The sequence below is a fragment of the Argiope bruennichi genome, chromosome 6 (assembly GCF_947563725.1).
Source record: "Argiope bruennichi chromosome 6, qqArgBrue1.1, whole genome shotgun sequence".
Classification (NCBI taxonomy): Eukaryota; Metazoa; Arthropoda; class Arachnida; order Araneae; family Araneidae; genus Argiope; species Argiope bruennichi.
The window spans coordinates 112669013-112695402 of NC_079156.1; the positions used below are offsets into that span (position 1 = coordinate 112669013).

Sequence of the window (26390 nt, forward strand, 5' to 3'; positions counted from 1 at the left end):
ATAATTCAGTTTATTACCACATAAATATTTTATCTGCTCTCAATATGACTCTAAAGAAATGTAGTTACAAAAGCTATTAAAATAAATATGAAAATAATTCAATCAAGATAAAATGAAACTATGACTTTTGCAATTTATGATTAATTTCATTAAGAAGTGAGTTATTTTTTTTTTTACTAAAAAGGGTTAATTATAGGAAGCTATGTAATCACTGTTATCCGTGACTTGCACAGATGGTTTTCATTTCATTGATGAATCTGACAACATGCGTTTTTGTTTTTATTTCATGTAGACCGAGACGCGACGAAAAAAATTTTTTGGGATAACTCTAAATATGATGATGACACGTGTTAGAATTTTCTAGCTCTTCTCAGAACAGCCTCGTCACGTAGATTTTTTGTTGTGATCATAGTTAGTATTCTGGTTTAAAATGTGCATAAATTAAAATAGGCTAATTTTTATGTTTGAAATTATCAACATTGTCAGCTCTGATCCGGCTGTCTGTCAAATATTGTTTGTAGCTATTTTTATATCATTCGTATTGTTGCTTATAGTATTTGACATTCATGAATATATATTATAGCGAATAGATTATTTCTACTATCTCTGTTTGCCATAATATATAATCTTTCATTTTAGAAATTGCTCACGATGTCTTCCGCGGTTTTCATTCTCTTTGGTGGAGCTTTACTCTTTCTATGTCACCCGGCTACTTCTGAAGTTTTCACAGCTATCGTGGATCTAGAAAAGCTGCTTTATACTGAAGGGGAAATCATCAAAACGATAGATAAATATATTGAGATGGAAGAAAAGCGATTGCAAGAAATAAAAAAGTAAGTCTCTTCAGATTATTTAAGTTCATCGACTGATAAATAAAAAAATTTCCATTTCCTTACATTTGAAGATACTGATTAATTGAAGCTATATCTTTCAAAAGCAATGTTTTTTTGATCTAATTATTAAGAAATGTTATAAAAATAATACTTAAAGCAATATATGTTTCATAAAAACATATAACTATCATAGACCATAGCCACGCCTCTGCTTTAAGTACAACATCTAGTACTAAAGATGGAATTATTGATTTATCGTCTGTTTTCTCACATTTTTTCCATTTATGGCAGTAAACTTGCATAATTTTTTCGCTGTTTAAATCTAATAGATAATTATCTAGCAAAATTGAAATATGTCTAATTTTATTACTTTTGTTGATAGATATAAAGATGAATTGAAATAAAAAAAATTCTGAATATTCTTGAAAATTGTAGTAAACATGACAGTTGGTTATCTTATAATGTATGTTTAAGTATCTTTTAATAATAAAGATGAATGAATGTGTTTGTTGGGACTCCACTGGCTAGACCATCTGGTCTAAAATTCAAGAACTGGACTCATATATTTTTAAGAGGCAAGAGCAAGTATTTAAAATTGAATTTTGTATTTTTTAAATAACTTTCTGGAAATATTGCAAAATAAAAATAACTTTTGAATCTTTTTAAAACTTTAAAAAAGAAATATCTTCAATTATACCAATCTGTAAGGTGTATAATTTTTTTATTTCTATTTTAAGACAATATCGAATATTTTTTATAGAATATGTCTCAGTATCGGAATTAAATTCAAATAATTTTCTTTTTTCTTAAGTAGATTCCAATGTTAGTCATGCTTTTTATAAGATTTTTATTTATTTACATACAATTTAAGTTAACTCAAAATCATGTAATGATAAAAGATTTTAAAGTGCACATGTTTTTAAAAACTGCTGTTCTTTCATGTGTTATTATAGGATTTATAAAAATATAAATAGAAAAATGCATTGCATAATAATAGAACAATGTGAGGTCTATAAGTTATAAGTTTATCTCAATTTGAAGTTTTAAAATTGCTAAGGAAGCTATTAAGTTATAAAATGTTTAATTGAAAAGTTTAGCCACCATTGATCCTGGTGAACAATTAGTGACCAAGGGTTGTTAATCCTTCAAAGCACACAAGTATAAATTTTTTGAATTTTTAAAAATTATGTAATTATTTTATATGCTTAGGGTCCAAAGAAAGAGAAATTACCTTTAAAAAAATTAATATTGGACTGCACCATGTGTGGTGGTTTCACTGAAGTACCACCACCCACCTATGACATATTCTTCTTATGAATAGTTAATACTTTTTAATTTGTTTTGTAACATAATTACTCAATAATTTCCATAATTATTTATGAAAATACTGAAACATACAATATTAACAAGGAAAACTACTTAAACAATCCTACAATATGAAATATATATATATATATAATAGAAAAATAAACAATTTTAATAACAAGTAATCCACAAAGAAAGCTAACAATGGCAAATTATTTTTACGTGGCATTTAGACTAAATACAATCAACACTATATTCAAGTTATGAAGAAACATAATATTTAAATTAATCATTTAAAAATTAAGAAAATTATGGTATATTAGAACATATATTTAATATCCCCAGAATATGGCTGCTTACTAATACAAGATGAAAGACAACTGAAAAGAAAAAATTTCAACTAACCTATTCACAAAACCTAAACACATGGCAAAACTCTTGTAAATTATCTGCCACTTGAATAAGAGAGACAGGGGAAAACAGATCAGTTTCGCTAAAGTGTTTCAAGTGATAGAGAATCTCATGCCATGCACGGTAGTATGTCTCTGAAACCACCTAAAAAGATGTCAAGTGTGAAGAACTTTTATTTCACAATTTGATTTGAAAAAAAAAATGTGTATGTTGTAGACAGATTTAATATAAAAATTTATGAGGACATTTTGAATTTGCTTATTTTTTGCTTGTTGAAAAAAAAATTGAAAGTATTGAGAAAAAGCATTAAAAATAATGTTTTTTTTTTGTATGTAAGAGAGATATTAACTAGTGTGCTAATATCTGCAGGCAATGATTAAAGTTAGAATATTATTTTAGAGCCTTTGGTTTCGATTAGTAATCATCACACATTTAGAAATAATGTTTAGAAAGTGGCGGTTTCACTGTGATACCACCACGCATCAAGAGGTTAATACAGAATATAAAAAGAGAAGAGTCATAATCTTGAGTCACTCTTCCTTTGGAAAATCTGTAGATATAATATAATTCTGTGTGATTAATCCTGTCTGGATAAGTTGTATATACATCAACCTACCTGTCTCTTTATGTTGTTTATTAATCCCCAAAATGTTAGTATTTATTTTGTGTATCTTGACCCATTAATTTTGTATTTCAAATCTAAACTTTCTAGTTTTTAATAATTATTAGGAATGTTATATTTTTAGCATTTGATACTCTGATGTTTAAAAGATGTATATACTATTATTTATTAACAATTCAATAAATTTTAAATTGTTACATATTTTTTTCAAGCAATTTTAGTTTTGCTACAGCTTATTCCTGATTAGACTAAATTATTTCATGATTTTCATATAAAAAGAATGATAAGTTTTGTTTTCTTCTGTTCCAAAGGATATAGATAAGATCGTTGAGTATTAATGTTTATTAATTTTTTTTAATTATCTAAATTTTGAATTTTTAAATTATTGTATTTTGCCGCATGCAATTTAACAATTATTTATGGATTTAGAATAATGTTTCTGATGACATATATTTGTGTAGTTACTTATTTGCATTCTACTCAAGATAAATAGTTTGAAAAAGTAATAACCATACTTCAAAAATCAAAATTCATCTATAAAAAACTGTTATAATTGAAAAGAAATAATATTTTTTTGGAAGAAAATAGCTATCTTTAATGAATTGAAATAATTTATTTAGAAATTGTTTAAAATTTTATTTAAAAAAAATTCATTGTTGTTATTAGGTTAAAAGATGAGTATGGCAGACTTCATCAGATTGCATCTGTAGATTCACAATCATTCCTAGAAAATCCTATCAATGCATTTTTGTTAGTAAAAAGGCTGAGTACTGATTGGAAGTTAGCTGAGTCCTTGATGTTGAAAAGTGCTGGAAAAGGTAAAATGTCCATTTTTTGTGTGGGGATTTTAAATTATTTTGTAATACTTTTTAGAAACAAAGATTCAAGTTGGTACTCATTTGATATCTAAATGTATCTATTTTTAATTTGTTTTAAAGTAATCATGCTTGTGATTTTTTTTCTCCTTACCTAAGATTTATAGTTGTAGTGGACTCGTATAGATGGGTGGCATAAATACATGTAAATTTTTATGTTTTATCATTTATTTTTTTTGTTCTAATCAAGCATTTATTTGTAAGATTCTTTCTGTCTATGTTAATAAATAACTGTGATAACATATTTAAAATTTAATCTGATATGTAATTTTTTATTATTTATTTCCTTTTAAAAGCTTATAGTTACCTTTATTAATTTAAAATATGTTTTAATTTAAACTGTTTGGTCGATCTCTTTATTAAAAAAAATAATCTTTTGATTTTGTTCAGTATCATAGATACATTTATTTAATAACTGAACCATAGTTATGTTTCCAACTTTTCTTATTTTATAGAAAATATTCATTGTTCATTTACAGTAATATAGTGGCAGCAAATCAAAAACTTCTCTGCTTTGGCTTTAATTCCAAAAGTACCAATCTTATCATTTTCAGTTTTAAATTAAAAATTGAATATAAAAATAATAAATTTTTTTAATTAAATGAAATTCCAGTTCATTATATTTTAAAAATAAAAAATTAATATAAATAGATTTAGAGAAATAATAAATCAATTGTATAGATTCTGTACACAGAATTTTTCAGTGACTAAAATATTTATTAGATATTAGATGTGATAAATTTAATCTTAGTTCTGTTAAATTTAATCATTGTATAAAAAAAACGGTATTAACTTAGGTTACTAATCAGTGACTCGCAAAGAATGAAATTAATTTTAGTGACATAATTTATGAATTAAATGCACCGCAACTTTTGATGTAAATAATCACGAATATTTTTCTTTCCTAGCTGTTTAAGCTAATACTTTATTTTCAATTCTCATCATTTATGGCTATTATAATAATGAAATAAATTATATTGTCATTGTTAAACTCATATGCATTTAAAAACTATTTTTTAGCAATGATTGAGAATATTACTCAGACTAGAGGGGATCTTAAGTTTCCAGAAGATGAAGATCTTACTGGAGCTGCTGAAGCATTACTTAGATTACAAGATACTTATAAATTGGATACTTCCACTTTGGCTCGTGGACAGATTTCAGGAACAAAACCATCTCATGAGTTAACAGGTTTATACTTTAAAATTTCTTATCTTATTATCAAAGTTTTATCAAAATAATAAATTATTTTTGCTTGATTATAATTTTTTAGATAAAGTTTTAAGATAATGGCTGGCAAGAAAGTGGCGTTAAATATTCAAAATATATTATCCAATTTTCTTTTATTTTTTGAATGAAATTTTGATCTTTAGTGTTTTTTGTTTATGTTGTAATATTATAATGAAATAAATTATAGTTTTATTCTTTCCACTATTACCGTTCAAGTTTTATGTCTAATTATATAACAATTGAAATTGTTTTGCACCGTAAGTTTTAATATTTGACAGTTAAATTTTCATACATCTTAGATCCTTAATGGACTTGCACTTGTAAGTTTTTTTGACTATTTTTTTTTTTTTTAACTTTTAAGATTTATTTTGAAGTAATATTTCTTACATTTGCTTATATCAGTAATAAATCTTGAAAATTCTTGTAAATAAATTTTTACCTGTTACAATTTATAATACTAGTTAAATTTAAATATGCTGAAATACTTAAATCAAAACTCTTTATTTCTAGATTAGGTTGAAGAAGAAATAATCTTTTTATATTGCAAAATTAGAATTTGTGTATTTGTTAAATAAAATTTTAATTTATTTTATAAATGAGATTTTGTACATAGCACTCTTGATAGTTTTTCATAATTCATTGTATATATTTTAAAGCTAATGACTGCTTTGAACTGGGAAGGCAATCATACAATAATGGAGACCATTACCATACAATTTTATGGATGCAAGAAGCTCTTGATAGAGTTGATGAAGAGACAAATAAAACAGTTGACAAAGCTGATATTCTAGAATATCTAGCATTTTCTACTTACATGGTAAATAACAATCATATCAAAATTTTGAGTACTGATCATATATATATATATGCAAGGATAGAATTTGTGGCAATTTTGTAGTAGGGGGAGGGTTTTTTTTTTTTTTTTTTGCAAGTTTACTGAATTAAAATCAAGTACTTTCATTTTTTATTATCTGCTTCTTTAAACTCTTACTATAAAGCAGTTAATCCAAGAATAATCTATGTTTTACTTTAAATTTTTTTATTTTTTAAATTTACTTGTATTAGGATTTTTTATTTTTCTCTTAAGGATAACATTCTTATTCGTTATTATAGATGGCTATTGATTATTTTATGAAATTTGCTTAAAATATTTTTTTTATGTATTAAAAAATTTATTTCATAAAGGCATATTTGAATTATTAAGACCAACATTTATGTTTTCATTGTATGATCTTTTCGCATCTCATTTAAATGCTAATTGTATAATATAAGAAGTAATATTATTGTATTTTGGGTTTTTGTTTCAAACATGGATATTAAAATTTACAAAAATAAATAAATAAATAAAATTGAATTATATTTCTGTTTGTAGAAAATTGGAAAATTGAATAAGTTTGTTTCTTAAACTTCAAGTAATGAATAAAGTTTTTTCATGTTCAGTACCAAAGTTGCTCATTAATTTTAATTCATACATTTTTCAGCTCTCTTCAGGTAAAATATTTCGCTATTAATAAAAAAAAAAAAAATCCTATCAATTTCTTAAAAAACACTCAGATTTGTGGTTTCTGAACAATTATACCATTGGAATGTTGATTGCTAATTTGTAATCAGTATTGCTACTTGATTAAAAATACCCTGAACAAAATTTTATTTTGATCATTTCATTGAATTTTTAAACTTTCCATCATAATAAAAGTTATTTGTTAGTTCTATATTTGCCCCTAAATAACCTGTTGAATTATCTTAGTTATGAAATTTATATGTTGTTATCTTTGTTATTCAGAGTTTAATTTAGGTTATTAAATAGGTTGAGTTAATTAGGTTATTAATTTCTGTATGACAGTATCTAATTCTCATTTCTTTTTAAAGCTTGATTTATTTATTTCCACAGCCATATATCAATCCACTCATTAACTAGATTTAATGAGAGGAACTCACTCAACTGGACCTAATTTGATTGGGGCTGTAGGAGTTAACGGAACTAGTGGGAAATTTTACAAAGTCAATCCCCAACCTCATGGAACAGTATTTAATTTAATCAAACCAAATTCAACACTAGATTATATTTATCCTTATTCAACATAAGACTAAATTTTTAATAATGTGCAGATTTTAGTACAGAAGGAAAGAAAAGAAAAGGAAATAAGTGCAGTTTAAAATGAGCAGAACAAAAAGTAAACTGAGAATTTAGTTATATTTTAGTGAAACAAAAGATAATTTGGATTTTATCTTCATAATTAATAATTTTATAATTGGTTGCTTACTGATACTTAAATTCTTATTAGGACTATTTAGTAGTAGTAGAGGGAAAAAAAGACTATGAATTGCAATTCAAACTAATAATATAATTTAATATTAAAATTTTGCTTAAATTGTTTGAGAGAAAAAGCATTTGATTTTTTTTGTTAGTAGTAATTTGTTATAATTTTCCCTATTTTTCAAACGTTTTCCAATATTATTATTTTACAGCAAGGGAATACTCGTCATGCTCTGAAACTGACAAATGATTTGCTTGAACTTGGTAAGAATAATATAACATTTTTAATTATTTTAACAATATGCTTTAAAGTTAAAAATAAAAAACTAATGAAAATTTAAAGTTATCTAATCTAAATAAAATTTCCCATAATAAAGCTTGAAAATTTCAAAAAATTAATTCTAAAATTTGATCAGTTCTGTTCTTTGGTTGTGAATACTTGTATCTGTAGATAATGAATTATAACTAAAGTTTTTTTTTTTTTAAGTTCATTTATTTAAATACTTTGTGTTTCCTGATACTCTTTTAATTATATTTTCAATAATCTAGTATATGTTATTAGTCTAAAACTGTGCAACTTCTTATTATTTTAATCATTTATTATAATTTTATTTATATTTTATCGATCATGGACCTAAATTATTTTTTTGTAATTCTAGATTCATTTATATATTCTACTAGCTTAACATATTTATAACTCTTAATACCAATTTACTAAGATTTATCCCCAGACAACTTTTAATATTATTGTTAATTCTGTAATTACTTGAAAGAAGTATCACAGTTTTTCATTCCATGAAATGGGGAATAATTCATTCAAAATATAATTGCTCAGTAAACACCAATAAATTTCAAAGTAGACCTCGAAAACAAAAACAATGTTTCTAAGATTATTATACTAACACATTATTAAAATCGTTCTTTTGAAAAAGAAGTTTGAACATTTGTTTAATTTTTCATAGAATGTATATATGTATTTAATATTGGTTTTAAAGGAAAAAAAAAAGATTTGTATTGTTTATAAACTAATTGAACTGTAGTTAAAATTTTTATAATCAAATTATTCATGCTATTTTGAAAATTAAATTCAGTTCCAAATCATCCTCGTGCTGCTGGAAATCGAGCTTATTATGAAGATGCCATCAGAAATGCAGCTCAGATGAAAAGAGGAGATGATGGGGATGTTCCATTAGTTGGTGATGTAAATTATTCTGAATCTACCAAAGCAGATACTGAACTATCTGAGAGAGAACAATATGAGAGACTATGTCGCTCAGAATCCACCATAGTGAGTGCAAGAAACCTTTTTAATTTATTATTTACAAAATTGAATTAGTAATTTCCTGTTCTCAACCAAATAATCTATGCATTTCCATTCTTACTATAACATAAATTTGTACTAATGAACATGTGCTTTAATATGTGAATAACAATCAGTCACTTTTTTCAATAGAATTAGTGACAGCCATGATTAATGACAATTCCATATGATAATATGTTTTATTTGGGGGGGGGACTACTATTGCATTATAAAGAATTTTTCATAGTACATATTATTTATGCCATTACTTAACAATATACTATGATAGCCATGATTATTATACTGTGGTATTCAAATATGCTATAATCCCTCAGTTTTTTTGTTCTGTTGTCCAAACACTATGGTTTTATTTTATTAGTTTGTGGATTTCACACACATTTCAGATTTGATTGATGTTGACATGTTCTAACCTTAAAGTTTTCAATGCAGTTGACTTCTCTTATAATTTTTCCCTCTTTTTTTTTCCCACCATTTTTTTTTTTTTTTTTTTGATATATTCACAATGATAGTTTATCATAAAAATTTATCTCATATGCTTTTCCTGTGTTTTTTAAACCATATCTTAAATTTAAAATTTTGCTTTGTTGCTATATTTGTCAGATTTCTTTGTTAGATGGGAAATGATAAATGATTGATTTTTGCTTTGAAAGCTGATTTTGATTATCAGCTAAAAATAAATTCTGCCTTTTTTAAAATGTAGTAGTAATTATATTTGTTTTCAAACAATGGATTTGAATACTTTGTATTGGGAGTACTTTTTGACATGCCGCAATGTTTCAAACTAATTGTTGTTTCAACTCCAAATTGTTGTATAAATATTTTTCATATTTCTATATAAGCAGATAACATTTGCCGTATCCTTTACATTTTGTCTTGTCAGTTGTACAAATTTTATTACAACAAATCTTATATTACATTATTGCCTTGTCAATGTATTAGCTTTAAATTATATATTTTTAAAAATAATACTATTTTTCTTTTGAAAAGGAATATAATATATGCTTTTTGCAAAATATATTTTTTTCTATATTTCATTACAGAGTTTTGAAGAACAAAAAAATCTTAAATGTGATTATTTTACCAATGGCCATCCTTACTACATCCTTCAACCTGTTAAACGAGAAATAGTATTTAAAGCTCCAAAAATTTTCATCTTTCATGACATTGTGACTGACAAAGAAATTGAAGTTGTCAAATATTTAGCCCTACCTAGAGTAAGTATTTAATTTTTCTCATAATGCATTTACAAAGAGGAATTTAATTTTTATTCTAATTCAAATAAGTTCTGAATATCCCCTTTGAACACTGACTAACAGTGAAATATATCTTATGCATTTTTGATTTGGCATACATATATATATATATATATTTAATATTGAAAATATATCTTTGTATAATTTGAAATCTTATAATTTATACAAAACAGTTAATAGGTTAAAATAATCAATAGTGTTATAATATAAACAATTATATATTATATTTAATATTTGTTCTATGATATTTAGAAAGTTGAAAATTTAATGCGAATGAATATATTGGTGAGCAATACCTATGTAAGTAAACCTCTGTAATTTTAATCTGATATTATCAAACTTGCTACTATATATTTTGATGGTATGTACTGAATCTTAAAATATGAAGTTTGTTTTATGAATGAAATAATTGGAACTTTTTAACTGTAAAAACTACCAAGATGTATATCCCTCATCCATCTTATTCACATTGCTAACACTCCATCATATAAACTTTCTACCATTACCTTATATTTTTAGATTACAAAAGAGCATATGTAAAAAATGTGATAAAATCTATTGTCAAAACCTGCTAGTCTATGCTTGAATTACTTACAAATTTATCTTTTCCTTTAGTGTTTCTTTTAAGTGATTAAGGACCAGTAGTCATATCAAATCTTACTGATTCAATTCCTCACTACCACACTATCATCATCTAAAATTTTCCCTGCATAAAATTATATTCTTTTCCTGTATTCTTTCCCTTGTTTCATTCAGTGGTGGAGGGGTGCTTGGAGTATTTGTAATATTCCCCTGCAGTATTTGTAATCATATTCCATCAGTCCAGAAATAAAAAGCTTAATGTACAAATAAAATTAAATAAAGGAAAGGTACAGATTTTTGTTAATGCTTTTTTTTCCCTTTTATCTCTGCATTATGATTTTTCCAAAGTTATATTTTTATGTCTTATTTTATGTTTAGCTGCAAAGAGCTACTGTTCAGAATGCTAAATCTGGAGAACTGGAGTATGCAAATTATAGGATTAGCAAGAGGTAAATGTATATTTATTTTTCTTCTTAGTATAACTATTATTAAATTTGAAGTCGATATAGAAATTGTTAATTATTGTTCAGTATGTATATTTTTATAAAGTCATTTTTAATTCCATTGTGGGATATTTGAATTCCCCTTAAAAATATAGAGATTGGAAATTTTAGACTCATTTTTTCTACTTAGTAATCTTGCCATGCATCAGAAATTTTTCAGAAGGGAAGTAAAATCAAGTTTTAAATTAATACAATATTTTTGTGATTACAATGTAATTTTATATATATTTCATGAAAGTTTCAAATATTATGCAATGATCTAAAAAAATTCAAAAGATTTTTAATTTGTTTATGTTTTTGGTTTGTACCAGATTTTTAGATTAGTAGATTGATTCTATGAAAATTTCAATCATAAAAATGTGAATGAACTTTAGTACTTTCTATTTCTTTCAATAAGATAACATTAGAGTGTTTTGTGTTGCATATTTTATTCATTAATAAACACATTCATTAATCTCTATGTAATCATAATAATTTTTTCCACTTGCACAAGTTATCTTAAATATTTGTGTGAGAATTTAATATATTATAATACACAGTGTCAGATTCAAATGCTTTCATGGTTCAAATAAACAAGGTATAAGTTTATGTAAGTTGGATGGGGGTGAGAAACCTTCAAATTTTATAGAACATCAGCTTATTTTCAAAAACTGATCGAAGAAAGAAAGAAAAACTGTCAAAATGTTTTCTTTCAACTGCTTGGCCTCACTTCTTTTGTATTATCATTCCTATTACAAAGGATATTTTGTTTTAATGGATTTGAAAAAAGAATTTTTTTCTTCTCTTAATAATTGTGATAAGTTCCTTTTTGTGTTTCCTTTCCTAATACTTATGTTGAGATATTATTAATTTAATATATTTAAAAATTCAGTCTTCAAAATGTTTATTAATAAGCATTTTACAAAATGTTATATTTCTTGGCCCACAAAGATATTTATTTGTGTCATGAATTTGATCTTTGTTTTATAATGTATACTGTTATCAATATCAATAGTATCAGTTACTTGTGTGTTGATATGTTTTTTTAAGATATTAAATTCAGCAAAGATTTTTGATCGATGGTACATTGCATGTTTTATAAATTCAAAGCATTCATGTTATTTCAATTTTAAAAAAAATACCAGAATTACTATAGAATTGGTAAAATGTCTGTTCATTCATCTCAAATGTTTTCTTGTGAGGGATAAATCATAAGAGACATAAATATTCCAAATTTATTCAAGTGATATATCAAATGAAGCATGCTATGTAATATTTTTACTTGTATATATTTTTAATTAAAGTAGAAAAATAATTGTTTCTTCTATTTCTTTTTAATTAGTTTTAATGAAAGAGATAAATAACTTTCAAGTCCCATTCTTTATATGTTTTTGCTCAAATGTACTTTCTTGGTTGCAGTGCTTGGTTAAAAAATGAAGAACATCCAGTTGTTCATAAAATATCTCAAAGAGTAGAAGATGTAACTGGTCTTACTGTTTCGACTGCCGAGGAACTTCAAGTTGTTAATTATGGTATTGGAGGACATTATGAACCTCATTTTGACTTTGCTAGAGTAAGTAATACCTTTTCTTATACTTATTTCTATGCAAAATTTTTATGAGATTTTTCTGATTATATTTGTTACAACTAAATTTACATGCTTGATTTTGAACTTATACATGTTTGACTTTGAACTTATAAATAAGTCAAATTTCATTTCCGTTTATTTTGCCACCTGTTACTCAATTGACTTCAAAGATATATTGATATTCACTTCACCTATATAGTTCTGTTACTGTGCAAATTATGATGATACTAAATTTAATACAAGTTAAAGAAGAAAAATAATACATTGGAAGTTCACAATAGTGTTGGTAATTGATGAAACTTAAATGGTTTTTCAAAATATCAAGTTTCAGAAATTTGTTAGTTATTTATAAATATTAATGATAAACTTCATAAAATGTGCATAAAATATAGAAATATAAACTGTATTTGACATTTTCCTGGTTCCACGTACAGATTTAAAAAAAATAAATAATTTATAGCTGTTTAAAATGTTGGATATTTTCATTATATATAAATAAATAAAATTAATTTTCAATAAATTACACATTATTTTATTCATATTTTTTATCATTGTGTAGAGGGAAGAGACAAATGCATTCCAGAGTTTAGGAACAGGAAACAGGATAGCAACCTGGTTACTTTATGTAAGTTCCTAACATCACGTTTTAGGTTATATTCATTACCTACCCAATTCTAGACATGCCATTTAAAGAATATGTACATTGTCATAAACCTTGAACTTTATTTTTAGATGAGTGATGTTGATGCTGGTGGTGCCACTGTATTTCCACAAATTGGTGTCACTTTGCATCCCAAAAAGGTAATTTATCTTGTCGTTTGTCTAATTCTTTAATATTTTGCCTTTTATGTTATTTTGATATAAATCCTTTGATTTTTTGCTAACATTAAAAAAAATAGTATAAAACGAGTATTTGAAAAGTTGACATTTTATCACAAAGTTTGAAAAATGGGTGGGTTAAGTGAATTCAAACATTTATGCTTAATTTTTAATATCTAATTTATTATGATATGTAGATGAGCAATTTTTTTTTTTTTAATTTTGATCTTAGGTATTTGAGGATGGACTTTTTGGATGAACTTATGCCAAACCTTTCCACTTAAATTATCTGTTTATTGCCTCATTTTTCATTTGTACATTCATGAATTATAATTGACACGGGATCTAATTCTTTCAAACGAATATTTCTTTGGGATGTATTTCAAAATAGGAATGTCTGTTTTTTGCTCTCTGTTCATTTTAGTAAATGCTTTTCTTAAGTTTTGACTTTTTTATTAGATGTCTTAGTGGCATATTTAGTGTACAATACATTCTACAAGTTTTGTCCCTTTATTTCTGAAGGGGGAGTAATGGAATAAGCATTACAGTACTTTCTCCCTTGCATTTCGTTGATTTTCATGCAACCAGATGTATTTCACAAAAAAAATTCATTTGAAATACAATTGATTCCCCATTCATCCTTATTGAAAGAAACTAGATATTTTGATTTCCCTCTTTTATTCTATGAAAAGTCACAAGTTTGAAACTTAAATATGTGGTTTCAAACCGTTTAATGTTGTTTGAAAAAAGAAGTGTTATAATTTTTCATAATTCAGAATACCTTAAACAGATAACAATTTCTTATGTATTAAAAAGGTAAATGAGGTGTTGAATTTCAATATATAAGAATCCAATGTACAGAATGAATGCAAAATTAGGATTTAATCTTTCGGAATTAGCTTGTATTTATTGGGAAACATCAGTGCTTTAAAGTTAAGCTAGTATAACTTATGAAGAAGTTCTATTGAAACAGTTAAAATTATCAGTTTCTTTTATCGCTTTTAGCAAATGAAAATATTTATAATGGGATGCCACAACTTAAGAGAAACGATTAATTTTCGTTACTGAAATTCATATTGTATCATTTGTCTATGTTATTTTTCTTAGGATAGATAATTGATGACATTTACAAAAATGTGTTAGTAACAAGGCAGCTGTCCATTCGAATGTTTTTTAAATATTTTGGAGAGAGGCAAAGAAAACCAATTTTTATTTCTAATTAATTTAATTTGAATAATAATATGTTAGCATATTCATTGATCTATTTGCAAATTATTTTTTCTAAAAAATGTTTTTTATATTGTTTACCATTTGCGCTTGTAGGTTGTTTAATTGATACTACAATCTACAAAAATGAAATATTAAAAATATAATTGAAAGCTTTTGTTTCTTTTGCAAAATCTAATTCTATATAGAGAAATTGGAAACTCTTCAAAATTTAGCAGGAAATACCATTTGATGATATTTAGATGTAGGTCAATAGATAAGTAAATTATAAAAATACTTCCAATTTGATGATTATCGTTTGGTCAGAATTTTCACATCATAGAGAATTATCAAAATTTCATTATAGGGTAAATGAATTTATATCTTAAGTATTATCTTCTAAAATTCATAATCATTAATAACTGAACATTTCCTTCTTCCTATTGGAATTTTCATTCTCTTAAATATATATATATATATATATATATATATATATATATATATATATATATATATATATATATTTATGTAGTTTTGTAAGTTCATGAAACATTTAATATTTTGTGTTTCCTTATAATAATTTTTAATGTGTGATTAACTCAATATAGCTAATATTTAATTTCATTTTTTATTTCTTCCTTTTGTCCTTTATTTCTCTGATTTATATGAACAGAAATTTACACTATTTGGAATCAGTTTTAAATTGGTTGCTATTATTTCATTGATTGCTTGAATGTAATGAGAACATTCTTTTTCAGGGAGCTGCTGCATTTTGGTATAATCTTCATAAAAGTGGAGAGGGGGATATGTTAACTAGACATGCTGCATGTCCTGTTCTAGCAGGCTCAAAATGGGGTAAGTTATACTCCACAACTTAAAAAAATTCTTTTTAAATACTATCATCATCATTACATTCTATTTCTTTGCAAAGATACAATAGAATTAAAAAAAAAAAAAGCATTGTAATGATATATAATGTTAAAAATGTCGAAGATACTGCTAATAAAAAATGCCCAAAATGTTAAAAATGTAATTAAAATGAAAATTTTATTTATACTTTAAATCTTTTAAAGTAGTTTAGCATTCAAAAATAAACAAATTATTTTTGAATATCAATTTAAGCATTTTTTAAAAATATGCTTTATTTTAAAAAAGAAACTATAAATATCTATAGAAAACATAAATTAAAAGGATGTGCATATGAATTTAAATAAAAATATTTTTGTATATTAGTTAAGACAATTAATGAATGTTAGTGACTTTTGAAAATAAATTTTTCTCCTAGACTTAAATTAGAATATATTTGTTTTTGTCATTAAATTTTACAATATTGTAGAAGCATTTTTCTTTCTTCTCCCTAAAAGCAAAATTCTTGTAGAAATTGAATTCAATTAAAAATCTAGAAGTTTGAATGAAATTTATGAATGCATGAAATTAATTTATTTCATATTTAATTTTTAAGGCAAGTTATCCATATTGACATTTATTTTGAGGCTGTCTTAAATATAATCCATAGAAACTGAATGCATTATTAAAAATTCTTTTTAACTGTAATAGTTAAATATCATTAATGACGAAACAAATGCCTTAAGAATTTTTCTCTATCTTTTATTTAGTAACTGAAATTTCAAGGGAAAAAAATGAATTGATTTGCATTATTTATTTGTTTGTTTTTAGTTTCAAATAAATGGTTCCATGAACGTGGACAAGAATTTCGACGACCATGTGGATTGCGTGAAAATGACTAAATTCTTCTTCAAGTACTATGTAACCAGATTAATTATATTCTCTAATCATACTCGGAGTTCTTCTAGCTTTTATTTTGTTATTTTATTTGAGATTTTACTAGAAAGACTTTTAAACATTGTTGTAAATTTTTATCGTATTCATAATATGTTGAATGTGTGTGATCTTTGTGAAGTTTTACTTGTGCCAAATTATTTTTAAAAAAATGGTCATGAAATACTGAAATATATGCTACTAGCATTATATTGATCCTTAAAAAGCTTTAATTTTAATGTTTTGTTTACCTTGATATTTATGATCTTTCTGTTTTAGTTTGCTTTTGTGCCATTTTATGTTGATTACTAGATTAAAAAAATATTTATTTATAGTTTCAGATGTCTGCATAAAACTTGGTGCCATTATTTTTATTATATATATAAAAAAATTTATTGATTGGTTGTTGTTTTCTCATATAGATGTAAATCTTTTAAATATTATTTTATTCTTCTAAATCAAAAGATTTTCAGCTTAGTTTATTATTATATTAATAATTTTTTTAAGTACAAACAAATTAAAATTTGTTTTCATTTAAGAAAGGTTGTATAAAAAGTATTATAACACTTTTAAAAGTGATTTATTTTATTTAATATTTTATGTTAAGAGCATGGTCTTCCATTTTATCTTTTCTGTTTCAAATTTGTTAAATGTATTGACTTTTGTTATTTGTCTAGTTGTCAATATGCAATTACTTACTGGCATCTTGAAATTATATGGTATTTTAATCTTGTCGCTTTTGATAATTGATATATGATATGAGAATTTAGTATTCATTGTTTTTAGTATTAGGATTATCACTACCAGAATCATTACTCATTAGAGTGATATAAAATAATTAGCCTTTCTGTTTGTGTTCTTTTTTCACAACTCCAATTATAGGAAGAAAAAAATATGTTGCTCTTATTTTATGCTATCATTTTAAAAGCAGCTTTCTCCTTTTCAAGAATGTTTTCTAAGAACATATTTATAAAATTACTTCATGTTCATAGAAGTCCATTTCTGCTTATGTTTCTCTTTTCACAATCCTATTTCTTTGTGAGGAGAAAAATTGTTGCTTTTATTTTGAATGAAATACAAAACAACAAATTTTATTCTGAAAATAATGTATAATATTTTTTTCCCTTATATCTTTCTTGAATGTTTTTGAAGAAAAATGCATTTATAAAATTTTGCATACTCGAACAAAGCGCCATACTATATTCAAGCCATGCTGCATTTGATTCCAAGAATTCTAAATGCTTTTCACTTATGTATATTATAAATGGAATAGCAAGATTTTTATTATAAAGTTATTTTGCAAAAAGATATTCTAATCATGTTATTTTTTATTTAAAATAGCATTAAAAAGAATTAAATTTATGCATTTATTTCTATTCTGCTGCTATTTACTTTAATACTCTTACTTACATATTTATATTACTTTCTTTTTATTTCTATTAAAGTATTTTTATTACTTATATCATGCAGTTATATATTTAAATACTCACATATGATAATTATAATTAATTTGTTTCAAGTGAATCTACTTATTATAATATTAATTTTCATTTTGCAATGTAGTGCATTTAATTTTACTTATTTTCATATTAATTGTCTTTAATTTATTAGTGCAGTATTAATATTGTTCAATATTAAACATTTGTATCACACATAACATCTAGAGCTTATTCATATATTGTATTTTGGGCTTGAATAATCAGCATTTACTTACCATAACTGGCAGTGTGGATTCAAGTCATCCATAATTAAATACAAGCCCAAAAAACAGTTTCACTTTTTAATAGTGCCTTCTATATTTATTTCGTTGAACTTAAACATTTGAATATTCAATGAAATCGCCTCTTTTAAGTTTTTATCTTGTGCTCTTTAGAATAAAAGGTTAGAATTTAAAGCTTTTAAGAATTTTATTTATGCTATTTGTTTGCTACTTCTAAGTTGCTTGTTTGAAGTTTATAAATTAAGTTTAATTTTTGAACAATGATCAAATCCTGATAGAGATAGAAATGTAAATTTAGAAAAATCCATTAAAATTTATATTTGTTGTGACTATCATTTTAAGATGTATTTCTTGCAAATATTTACATATCACAAAATCAACTTTGTTATCCTCTCCTCAAAATTACCTTTTTACTGTTATCCATGGAAGCTATATTTATGTTTCGCAGCTATCAATAAACTTACTTTTTTGTATCAAGTGAACTGTTGTGAATCTTTTATTTATTAATATGCTAACCACAGCAAGCATTCAAATATATTTCCAATTAAAGGATCCATGAAATCATTAGACCTCCTGAGAATTCTAAAATCCAATTAGATTTTTTCATTCTCTCAGAAGGTACCAAATTTCAGCTACTTGCATTTCACGTAAATCATTATGAGTGTTTTGCTTCTCCCCTTTTGTGTCAGGAAAATGATCTTATAAACTGTAGTCTGTTGTTGTATTACATAACAAGGAGGAAAATTTTATAGTGAATTGAAATATTTATTGTTGTTAGTAATTAGGCAGAAGTTTTTTTATTTTAGCACATGTTTTGGAATGTATATTATTTTTTAAACTGAACTTATAACTGAAATATCATCTTTTCCATTGAATAAGTAAGAGAAAGAGAACATGGGAATATGTTTTGGTTATTTAGGTATTTAAAACAAAATTTTTAAAAATCCCAATTTAGAAATAAACATAAGAAAATATTTTATCGGTTGTGGTTTTTTTTTTTTTTTTTTTTTTTTTTTATTCTATACGTTCTATGATGTATTTCACATGGCTAGATCGATATTAGACTAAAAATTACAATAATAAGATTTTGAGAGGGAAAAACAGTTCATGCAAATCAAAAGTTAATGTATTTTTGTTTGAATTTAAATGACGAGAAAAAGAATTATTTTATAAAGCATGGAGAAATCTAATGCATAAATGATTTGATATCTTTGTTTTTTAATCGCCGTTTTAATAAAATGATGAACCTTCAATATCGTTAATTACGCTATTAACCAATAAAAGTTCTGCATAGTAATTGTAGAGATACTTTAACTTTAAATCCCACACAGTTTTTCTTCTTTACTTTTTACATTGGCTTTGAGTAATTTAACATATATTTAATTTTAAAAAATTATTAATGATTTGTAGCAAGTGAATTTTTCAACTACTTTGAAATAAAATTAACTATCTGAGATATTTTTCTTGTATTTCTTATTCTCTGTTGTGATGGCAAGTTTTTGATATGATGATATGATTTTTTTCCAAATTAGAAATAAACATAAGGAATTTTTTGGAAAACCAAATATATATTTTAAAAGCCTGCTTTTCGACCGATTAAAATTAAAATTTGCAAAGAATTACAGCTATAGTCTCATGATTACACACCTAATTTCATTTATTTGAGCCACTGCAATTTTTTTTAATTATATGTTTACATGCAAAGATTTACATTGAGATGGTTTAGATCTTTAAGGATTTCCTTCTGTGGTGTGGAGAGGGGGGTGCCGGCTCAGGTGTCGTCCTCTTCATCTGACCGCAAATAGTTGGATCCAAATTTGTTAAGGATCTTTATTTTAGATGTAAATATGTGTACAACCAGCTTTCTTTCGTTTTGTATTTATTGCATACGCTTGTACTCGGAAGCTGGATCTGTAAATGAATTTCGTTCAAAATGTGACAAAAATCTAAATATGTTGCCAAGATCTGATGCCAAATTTTATATGTTAAGCTCACAGAGTTTTTGAGTTATTTTATGCACACAGACAAATTCCAACAATGTATTTTTTCGGATTGGGAGAGGTTTGTAAACGTAGAGATTCGTCAAAATCTCTCTTTTTTTTTTAATGATTGTGGTAGTATGTCTTTGTATATTTCGCATACGAAAAAGTACCATTGAATGTAGTTATGAAAATATGATTAACTATGTAAAAGTAATGAATAAAGTAAAATAAGTAATCTATCAAAGTATTTCATAATGAATTGATATTTATTTAGTATTATTTTTAAATATGAGATAAAATTTTAAAAATATATGAATCCTATCTTTTTAAGTGCCATCTTTTCTAATAAAAGAAATAACTAAATAAAAGCTATCCAAATTTTTCACAAGCTGCGATTTTTTTCATGAAAATACATATCGCTGTATTTAATATTACATGTTTTTAAGAAAATTATATATAATAAATTTAAATCGGGACCTTCTATACGGGTTTGTGAACAGTACTGTATAGCATACAGCACAGTATAAGAGAACTGTGTAGAGCAACGCAAAAATGATTAATTTAAAAAAATTAAAATGCCCGTTCTTGTTTTCTGTTTTATTCTGAATATAAATACATTTGAATATTATCACGTGGTTTGTGGATATTCGAGTGCATCATTACTAATTTGAGGTAAATTGTTTGTTTTGTATCTCACTACAAGATGAGAAATAAAAAAAAAAAAATACTTCAAATCTAGCATAAATATCTCCTTAGACATTTTGTATAAAGGATCCGAATTAGACAAAAACTCAAAGTTACGATATTATTATCAAATTTACTATAAAACGTGTGAAAATGAAACAAAAATCCAATATTCCATTAAATCACATGACAAGCTTATTTTAAAAGTTCATAAAATAAGATTGATTGATTGATGTGGGATTTTTGGCAACACAGGTACTTTATTTTACTTTACAGGTACTTTTTATTTATTTATTGTTGTGATAGAAATGTTAGATTCATAAAAATGATTTCTTTATCATTTTCATGTATTCCTTGAATTCTTTCAACACCAATTTGATACAATTGATTGAATATCGAAATGCAATAAATTATTTCGTAGTAAAAAATTTGTTTCCAAGCCTCCTCAATAAGATGCATTTAGCAAGTGTATAATTCTAACGTATATATCTTTTTTTTATTATTATTATTTGAGTTCTAACATTCGAATATTTGAATTTCTTTTACGCAAATATAAAGAAATTTCAAATCCATCTTTGCAACATATCGACAATTAAGCAACGAATTTCAAATTATTATATTCAAGATTTATTTGTTTAATAATGATAAAAACTTTCGTTAATATTTTTGCGAATATGCAATATTAGTCTTATGGTTGAAAAGATAGATTTATATACATTAAAAAAAAAAAAAGTCTGAAGGTGTTAAGAATTATCAATGTTTCCATTAGAAACTAAAATCTAGAGAATTCCATGTGGAGTAATGCCAAATTTAAACATCTATATAATTCCAAGATGAAGTGAAATTTCGCACACATTTTGAAACTTGTTTTGGCCTGCATTTTGCAGTGCATATTCATACATCAAAGGGATTAAAAAAAAAAGGATGAGAATCAACTACAAAATAAATTACATCAAATGAAATTACAAGAACGACATTTTTTCTGCATTTGCATACATTGAGACAATCCTAGAAGAACTTTATCATTGTATACCTCCAACTTTTGCATCAAATTATAACATATATATATATATATATATATATATATATATATATATATATATATTTATAAGGTTCCATGTGCATGTACAATCTATCTATCTCTACTTATATAAAGCTCAATGTGTGTGTGTGTGTTGGCGCTTTACAGGCCAGATCGTTCGACCTACCGCTACCAAATTTGCACGTGAATACCTTGAAGATCCGGAATGTGCACCTGAGGTCCCTTTTCTTAAATTTTTAATTAAAAACTAACCTTCCCGCCAAAAAATCTTTTCATTTCCCCAGCGCCAAATGAGTAAGGCTTCAGTTTTTTTCTCCACGCTAACGAGAATAGGTTTAACATATTTTGGGTCGATTATTTCAAACTATTCTGTTTATTTTCTTAGTGTTTGACGCAGCATTTAAAATTAAATATTGTCAATTAATCGATCTTTCAGATTCATTCTGAAGTACGTTTGAATTAAAATGAAACAGAATAAAGGAAATTAAAAATTTCTGATCTGCGTAGCATTACCCCAACTGGCGTAGAAAATTCACGCATTTGCGCTACCATAATTGGCGCTGAAAATTCACGCATGCGCATTGTGTTCTGATTGCTGACAACTCTATTTTCAACAGATATGGACTTGGTTTTGAAGGCTTAACATGTTTTCAAACATGTTACCGATTATTTCAAACGAAAAATTTTGTTGAAAACTTCTTGAGAAATATTAAGTGCAATTTAATAATAATTTAAAGCATAAATTCTTCGGGAGCTAACAGAAAATTAGCGATACATATTACGTTATGGCTGAAGACCTTTATAATATTATGAATGAATTATATGACTAGCCAAATTTGAAGCTTTAAACTATTTGATGAAGAAGCTATTAAAATAGGAGTTACATAAAATATTTAATTATTAAAATTTTAACGATCATTAAGATTGGTGAACCGGCTGGTCGCCAAAGAGGGCTAGTAGCTTAATAAAGCAGATGTAATGAAGACTGTTGTAGTACAGACCCTTCCTAATCCTATACAGCTAGCTAATTGAGGATACCCAATATCTCCTAAAATTAAATCGAAAGATTTGTAGAAAAATTCAATAAGGAGCTATTCCTTGAAAATAATATCTTTTACGTCTAAATAAATTTTCATTTCGTAATTGTGATATATCATTTTTTTTTCAGTGCAATTTCTAGTTTCTAGATCTGACAGTAGAGTTTTCCAATAGTGGTTGGTTTGAATCGTATTTTAAAAAGAACACATGCTTGTACTTAAGAGATTTTAAGATTATTTGTTCTATTTAGCTCGTAAATATTTTATTAATAAAATTATTTTCGTTTTTCCTATTCAATGAATACATTTACTTCAAAACAGTATAGTTGAAAGAAGAAGGGAAACAACTAAATAATTTAAGAGACAATTTACCTTTTCAACTTTTTTTTTTACTTAGTTTTTAATTATGTTAAACACAAAATTTTCAATTTTTTCTCTTAAATTACAGATGGTATTTCTAGAATTTTTAAATTTTCTTAATTTGTTAATTTACATTAATTAAATTTGTTAATGCAATTCTCTATGTTAATGATTTAGAACTGTGATTAATGTAAGAAATATTATTGTTGCATTATTTATTATTACCTTAGGCACATTATTTTTAAAATAGATTCACTCTTATAAAATTTCAAAAAGTATCACTAATATATTTTTAAAAATTAAAATTTTTTTTTGTTTGTTTTGTCAAAAATTAAAATGATAAGACCAAGTGTATCAAAGAAGGAAGGAAAGAGCCATGTTGTTGAACAAAATAATTATTGACTTCTAGAAGCCACATGCATTGAGTAAAGCAGTAACAGAAGCTAAAAAGCCTTCTAATCCAAGGAAAAAGCAAGCAATAAATTAGCTCCAAATAAATATCTATCCCATCTACTAAATCTGAGAAGACAGGCCTTTCCAAAGATGCTACAGAGTGTGAAAAACTTTTTAATATCAAGATGTATCAAAACAATTTTCTAGGAAAAGGGGGGGGGGAATGTGAAATTCATTCAGAATACAGAAACCAAAAAAGCAATTCTGCAGAACTCTCTGTTAAAGTACAACTTAAAAGAAGCATTTTAGTTATTTAAAATTGATCATCCTAATACTGAAACAAGACTCTCTTTTAAATCAGCAAGTTTACACTAGCACTCATATTGTGAGAATTTCACTTTCTTTTTAAAAAAGAAAACAAAAAAAGAAAACTTCTTTTTCATTAAAGAGCTCATTTTGCAATTAGCATCCCACTTGAAGCATATTCATAACATGTCTTATGTAGCAAAACAATTAAGAAAGGAAAAAGATAATTTAACATGTGGACAGTTGCAAATGTATATTTACTTCTTCAAAATTTATGAAATAAAACACTAAAATAAAGTGATGGCTGCCTACTGAAAGATAGAGGAAGACTTATTAGTAATAATATATTTAGACATTCTATTGATGAAAATTTAGAAAGGAAATGCTATGCAGATATATCTGATTGCCACACACTTTTGCAAAAATATACAATCAACAAATCACTGAAGGTATTAAAACAAATAAATAAACCTGAATTTCAAATAATAATTTAATCCGATGATGCATCAGCATATTTTAAGTCAAAATATCATTTATGTTCTAATGCAGTATTTTGTGAATGGAACTTCATTGCCTCATATCACGGGAAAATTAAGAGAAAAAGTACGTAGAATAAGTAATGATTTTAATCAGAAATGTGCAAAGTAAATTTTTTGCAAGAAATGAACTTCAACTTTAAGTATTGACCAAGTTGATGTTCAAATGGTTTACATAAAATTCATTTTGTCCAGACCTACTGAATTGAATGGAAATGTGCTATTACACATCAAATATGAACTAGAAAAGCCCTTCATAAAAAATTCAAGAAAGGGCTCTTTTTGTATTGCTTCACATCAATTCTTCATTTTTAAACATTTATTATTGATGGTCCAACTCTTATGTTAGTCACTGATAATTATTGTTCATTATTAATCAATGCAAAAATATTTTTGCTTCAAACTCAATATTCCCACGTAATCACCACTATTAATTACAGATTTTATTTTAAAAATTAAAAAAAATCTAGTGCTAAAGTTAAACAATTTTTTATGTGATAAATAAACTGCTATGTTACTCACAAAACTAAAAAATTACTTTAAATCATTACCTTTTAAAATAATTTCAGCATAAATGTTATACTGATTAAAGTTGCATAAAATATATGGATAAAAGGTTTTATCAGAGGTTATTTAAGAATATTTTCTCCTGATATAGCTTATCTTTATCTATTACTTTAATGACTCAAAGGAAAATTAGCTTATCTTTATCTATTACTATTAATGACTCAAAGGGAAATGTTTGGACCCATTATTTAAAGACACTAACTACCATTCTCACCATAAAAAAACAATTATAAAGCAAGCAGGCTAGAATCCACGCTGTATAAACAGACTCAACTATAAACAAAGAAAAAAATACCTGTAATATTAAAGACATATTGCCACTCTGTTAGTGACATCAAGTCAATTTGCGCCAATTTGCAGATATCTTTAAACTTAAAATTCAACTTCAGGAAGTCTGCAACACAACTCAATCTCTTAAACTGATGTACATTGTTATCACTACGTTTACCATGAGTTGGCATATCCTATTTCTACCAAAGGGATCAAAATGAACCCTTTTGGTATTCAATTAGTAAAAATATAAACTGACCTATCTATTATGAAGTTAAAGTAGAAAAAACTTTCATATTTTCAATATATTTATTGAGGTGTGATGGGATGAAAAGGCAATTCCTCTGTGTTTATTTTCTAATCTAGGTCTTCAAGACCATCTATTCTTCTACCATCATCTTTTACCTAATCACTGACTCTCACGTCATCTCACTAACAAACTACAATAGCTTCTATCTGATTAACTTTTGGCTTCTTATATACACACATTTTGCTAACACATACTTATTTCTATATTTATACCTATATTTATGTGCATTCCTATCAAGACGTTACACCTTTAAATATAAACATATATACTCTCAACAATATTTATTCAAATGGTCAAAACAACCCATTTGGTGAAAGTAGGTATACTATATACATTCCTCCGAAGCTAAAAAAAAGAAAATATTTGCGATTACATATCTTATAAATATAAGTAAAAATTAATTAAAAACATTTTTATAAAATACGGCAATAATTTTCTTAAAGAAAATTAAGAAGTTTTCTCAGCGGGATTAAAATGACCCCTTAGTAAACCTAGTACTAAAAGAACATTACTAAAACCCTTTTCACCTTCACTACCCTTTTGGATTTAGATTTTCGACTCCCAGAAATCGTACCTACTTGTTAAATCCTCACTTTTATTGGTTTCCACTTTTTCTTCTG

The 26390-nt window shown here is 25.4% G+C and overlaps 1 protein-coding gene across 2 annotated transcripts; it reads left to right on the forward strand.

The window, feature by feature from the left end:
• Positions 1-234: 234 nt before the first annotated feature.
• LOC129972328 (prolyl 4-hydroxylase subunit alpha-1-like) lies at positions 235-18761 on the forward strand. 2 transcript variants are annotated; one of them, XM_056086428.1, is made up of 14 exons: positions 235-513; positions 640-833; positions 3838-3989; positions 5067-5237; positions 5933-6093; positions 7746-7797; positions 8625-8821; positions 9895-10068; positions 11068-11138; positions 12591-12744; positions 13319-13384; positions 13492-13560; positions 15543-15639; positions 16462-18761. In XM_056086428.1, exons 2-14 carry the CDS (start codon positions 652-654, stop codon positions 16530-16532), a joined length of 1617 nt encoding a protein of 538 aa, XP_055942403.1. In that variant the 5' UTR covers positions 235-513; positions 640-651; the 3' UTR covers positions 16533-18761. The 2 variants fall into 2 exon arrangements, with proteins under 2 accessions (XP_055942403.1, XP_055942402.1); XM_056086427.1 differs by having other exon boundaries at positions 235-411.
• The last annotated feature ends 7629 nt before the right edge of the window (positions 18762-26390 follow it).

Bases quoted from the DNA above. Each gene is read 5' to 3' on its own strand.
- LOC129972328 (XM_056086428.1), top strand. From the start codon at position 652: ATGTCTTCCGCGGTTTTCATTCTCTTTGGTGGAGCTTTACTCTTTCTA. The intron at 7,798-8,624 runs GTAAGAATAATA...AATTAAATTCAG, and splicing joins AAATGATTTGCTTGAACTTG to TTCCAAATCATCCTCGTGCT. The intron at 10,069-11,067 runs GTAAGTATTTAA...TTTTATGTTTAG, and splicing joins AATATTTAGCCCTACCTAGA to CTGCAAAGAGCTACTGTTCA.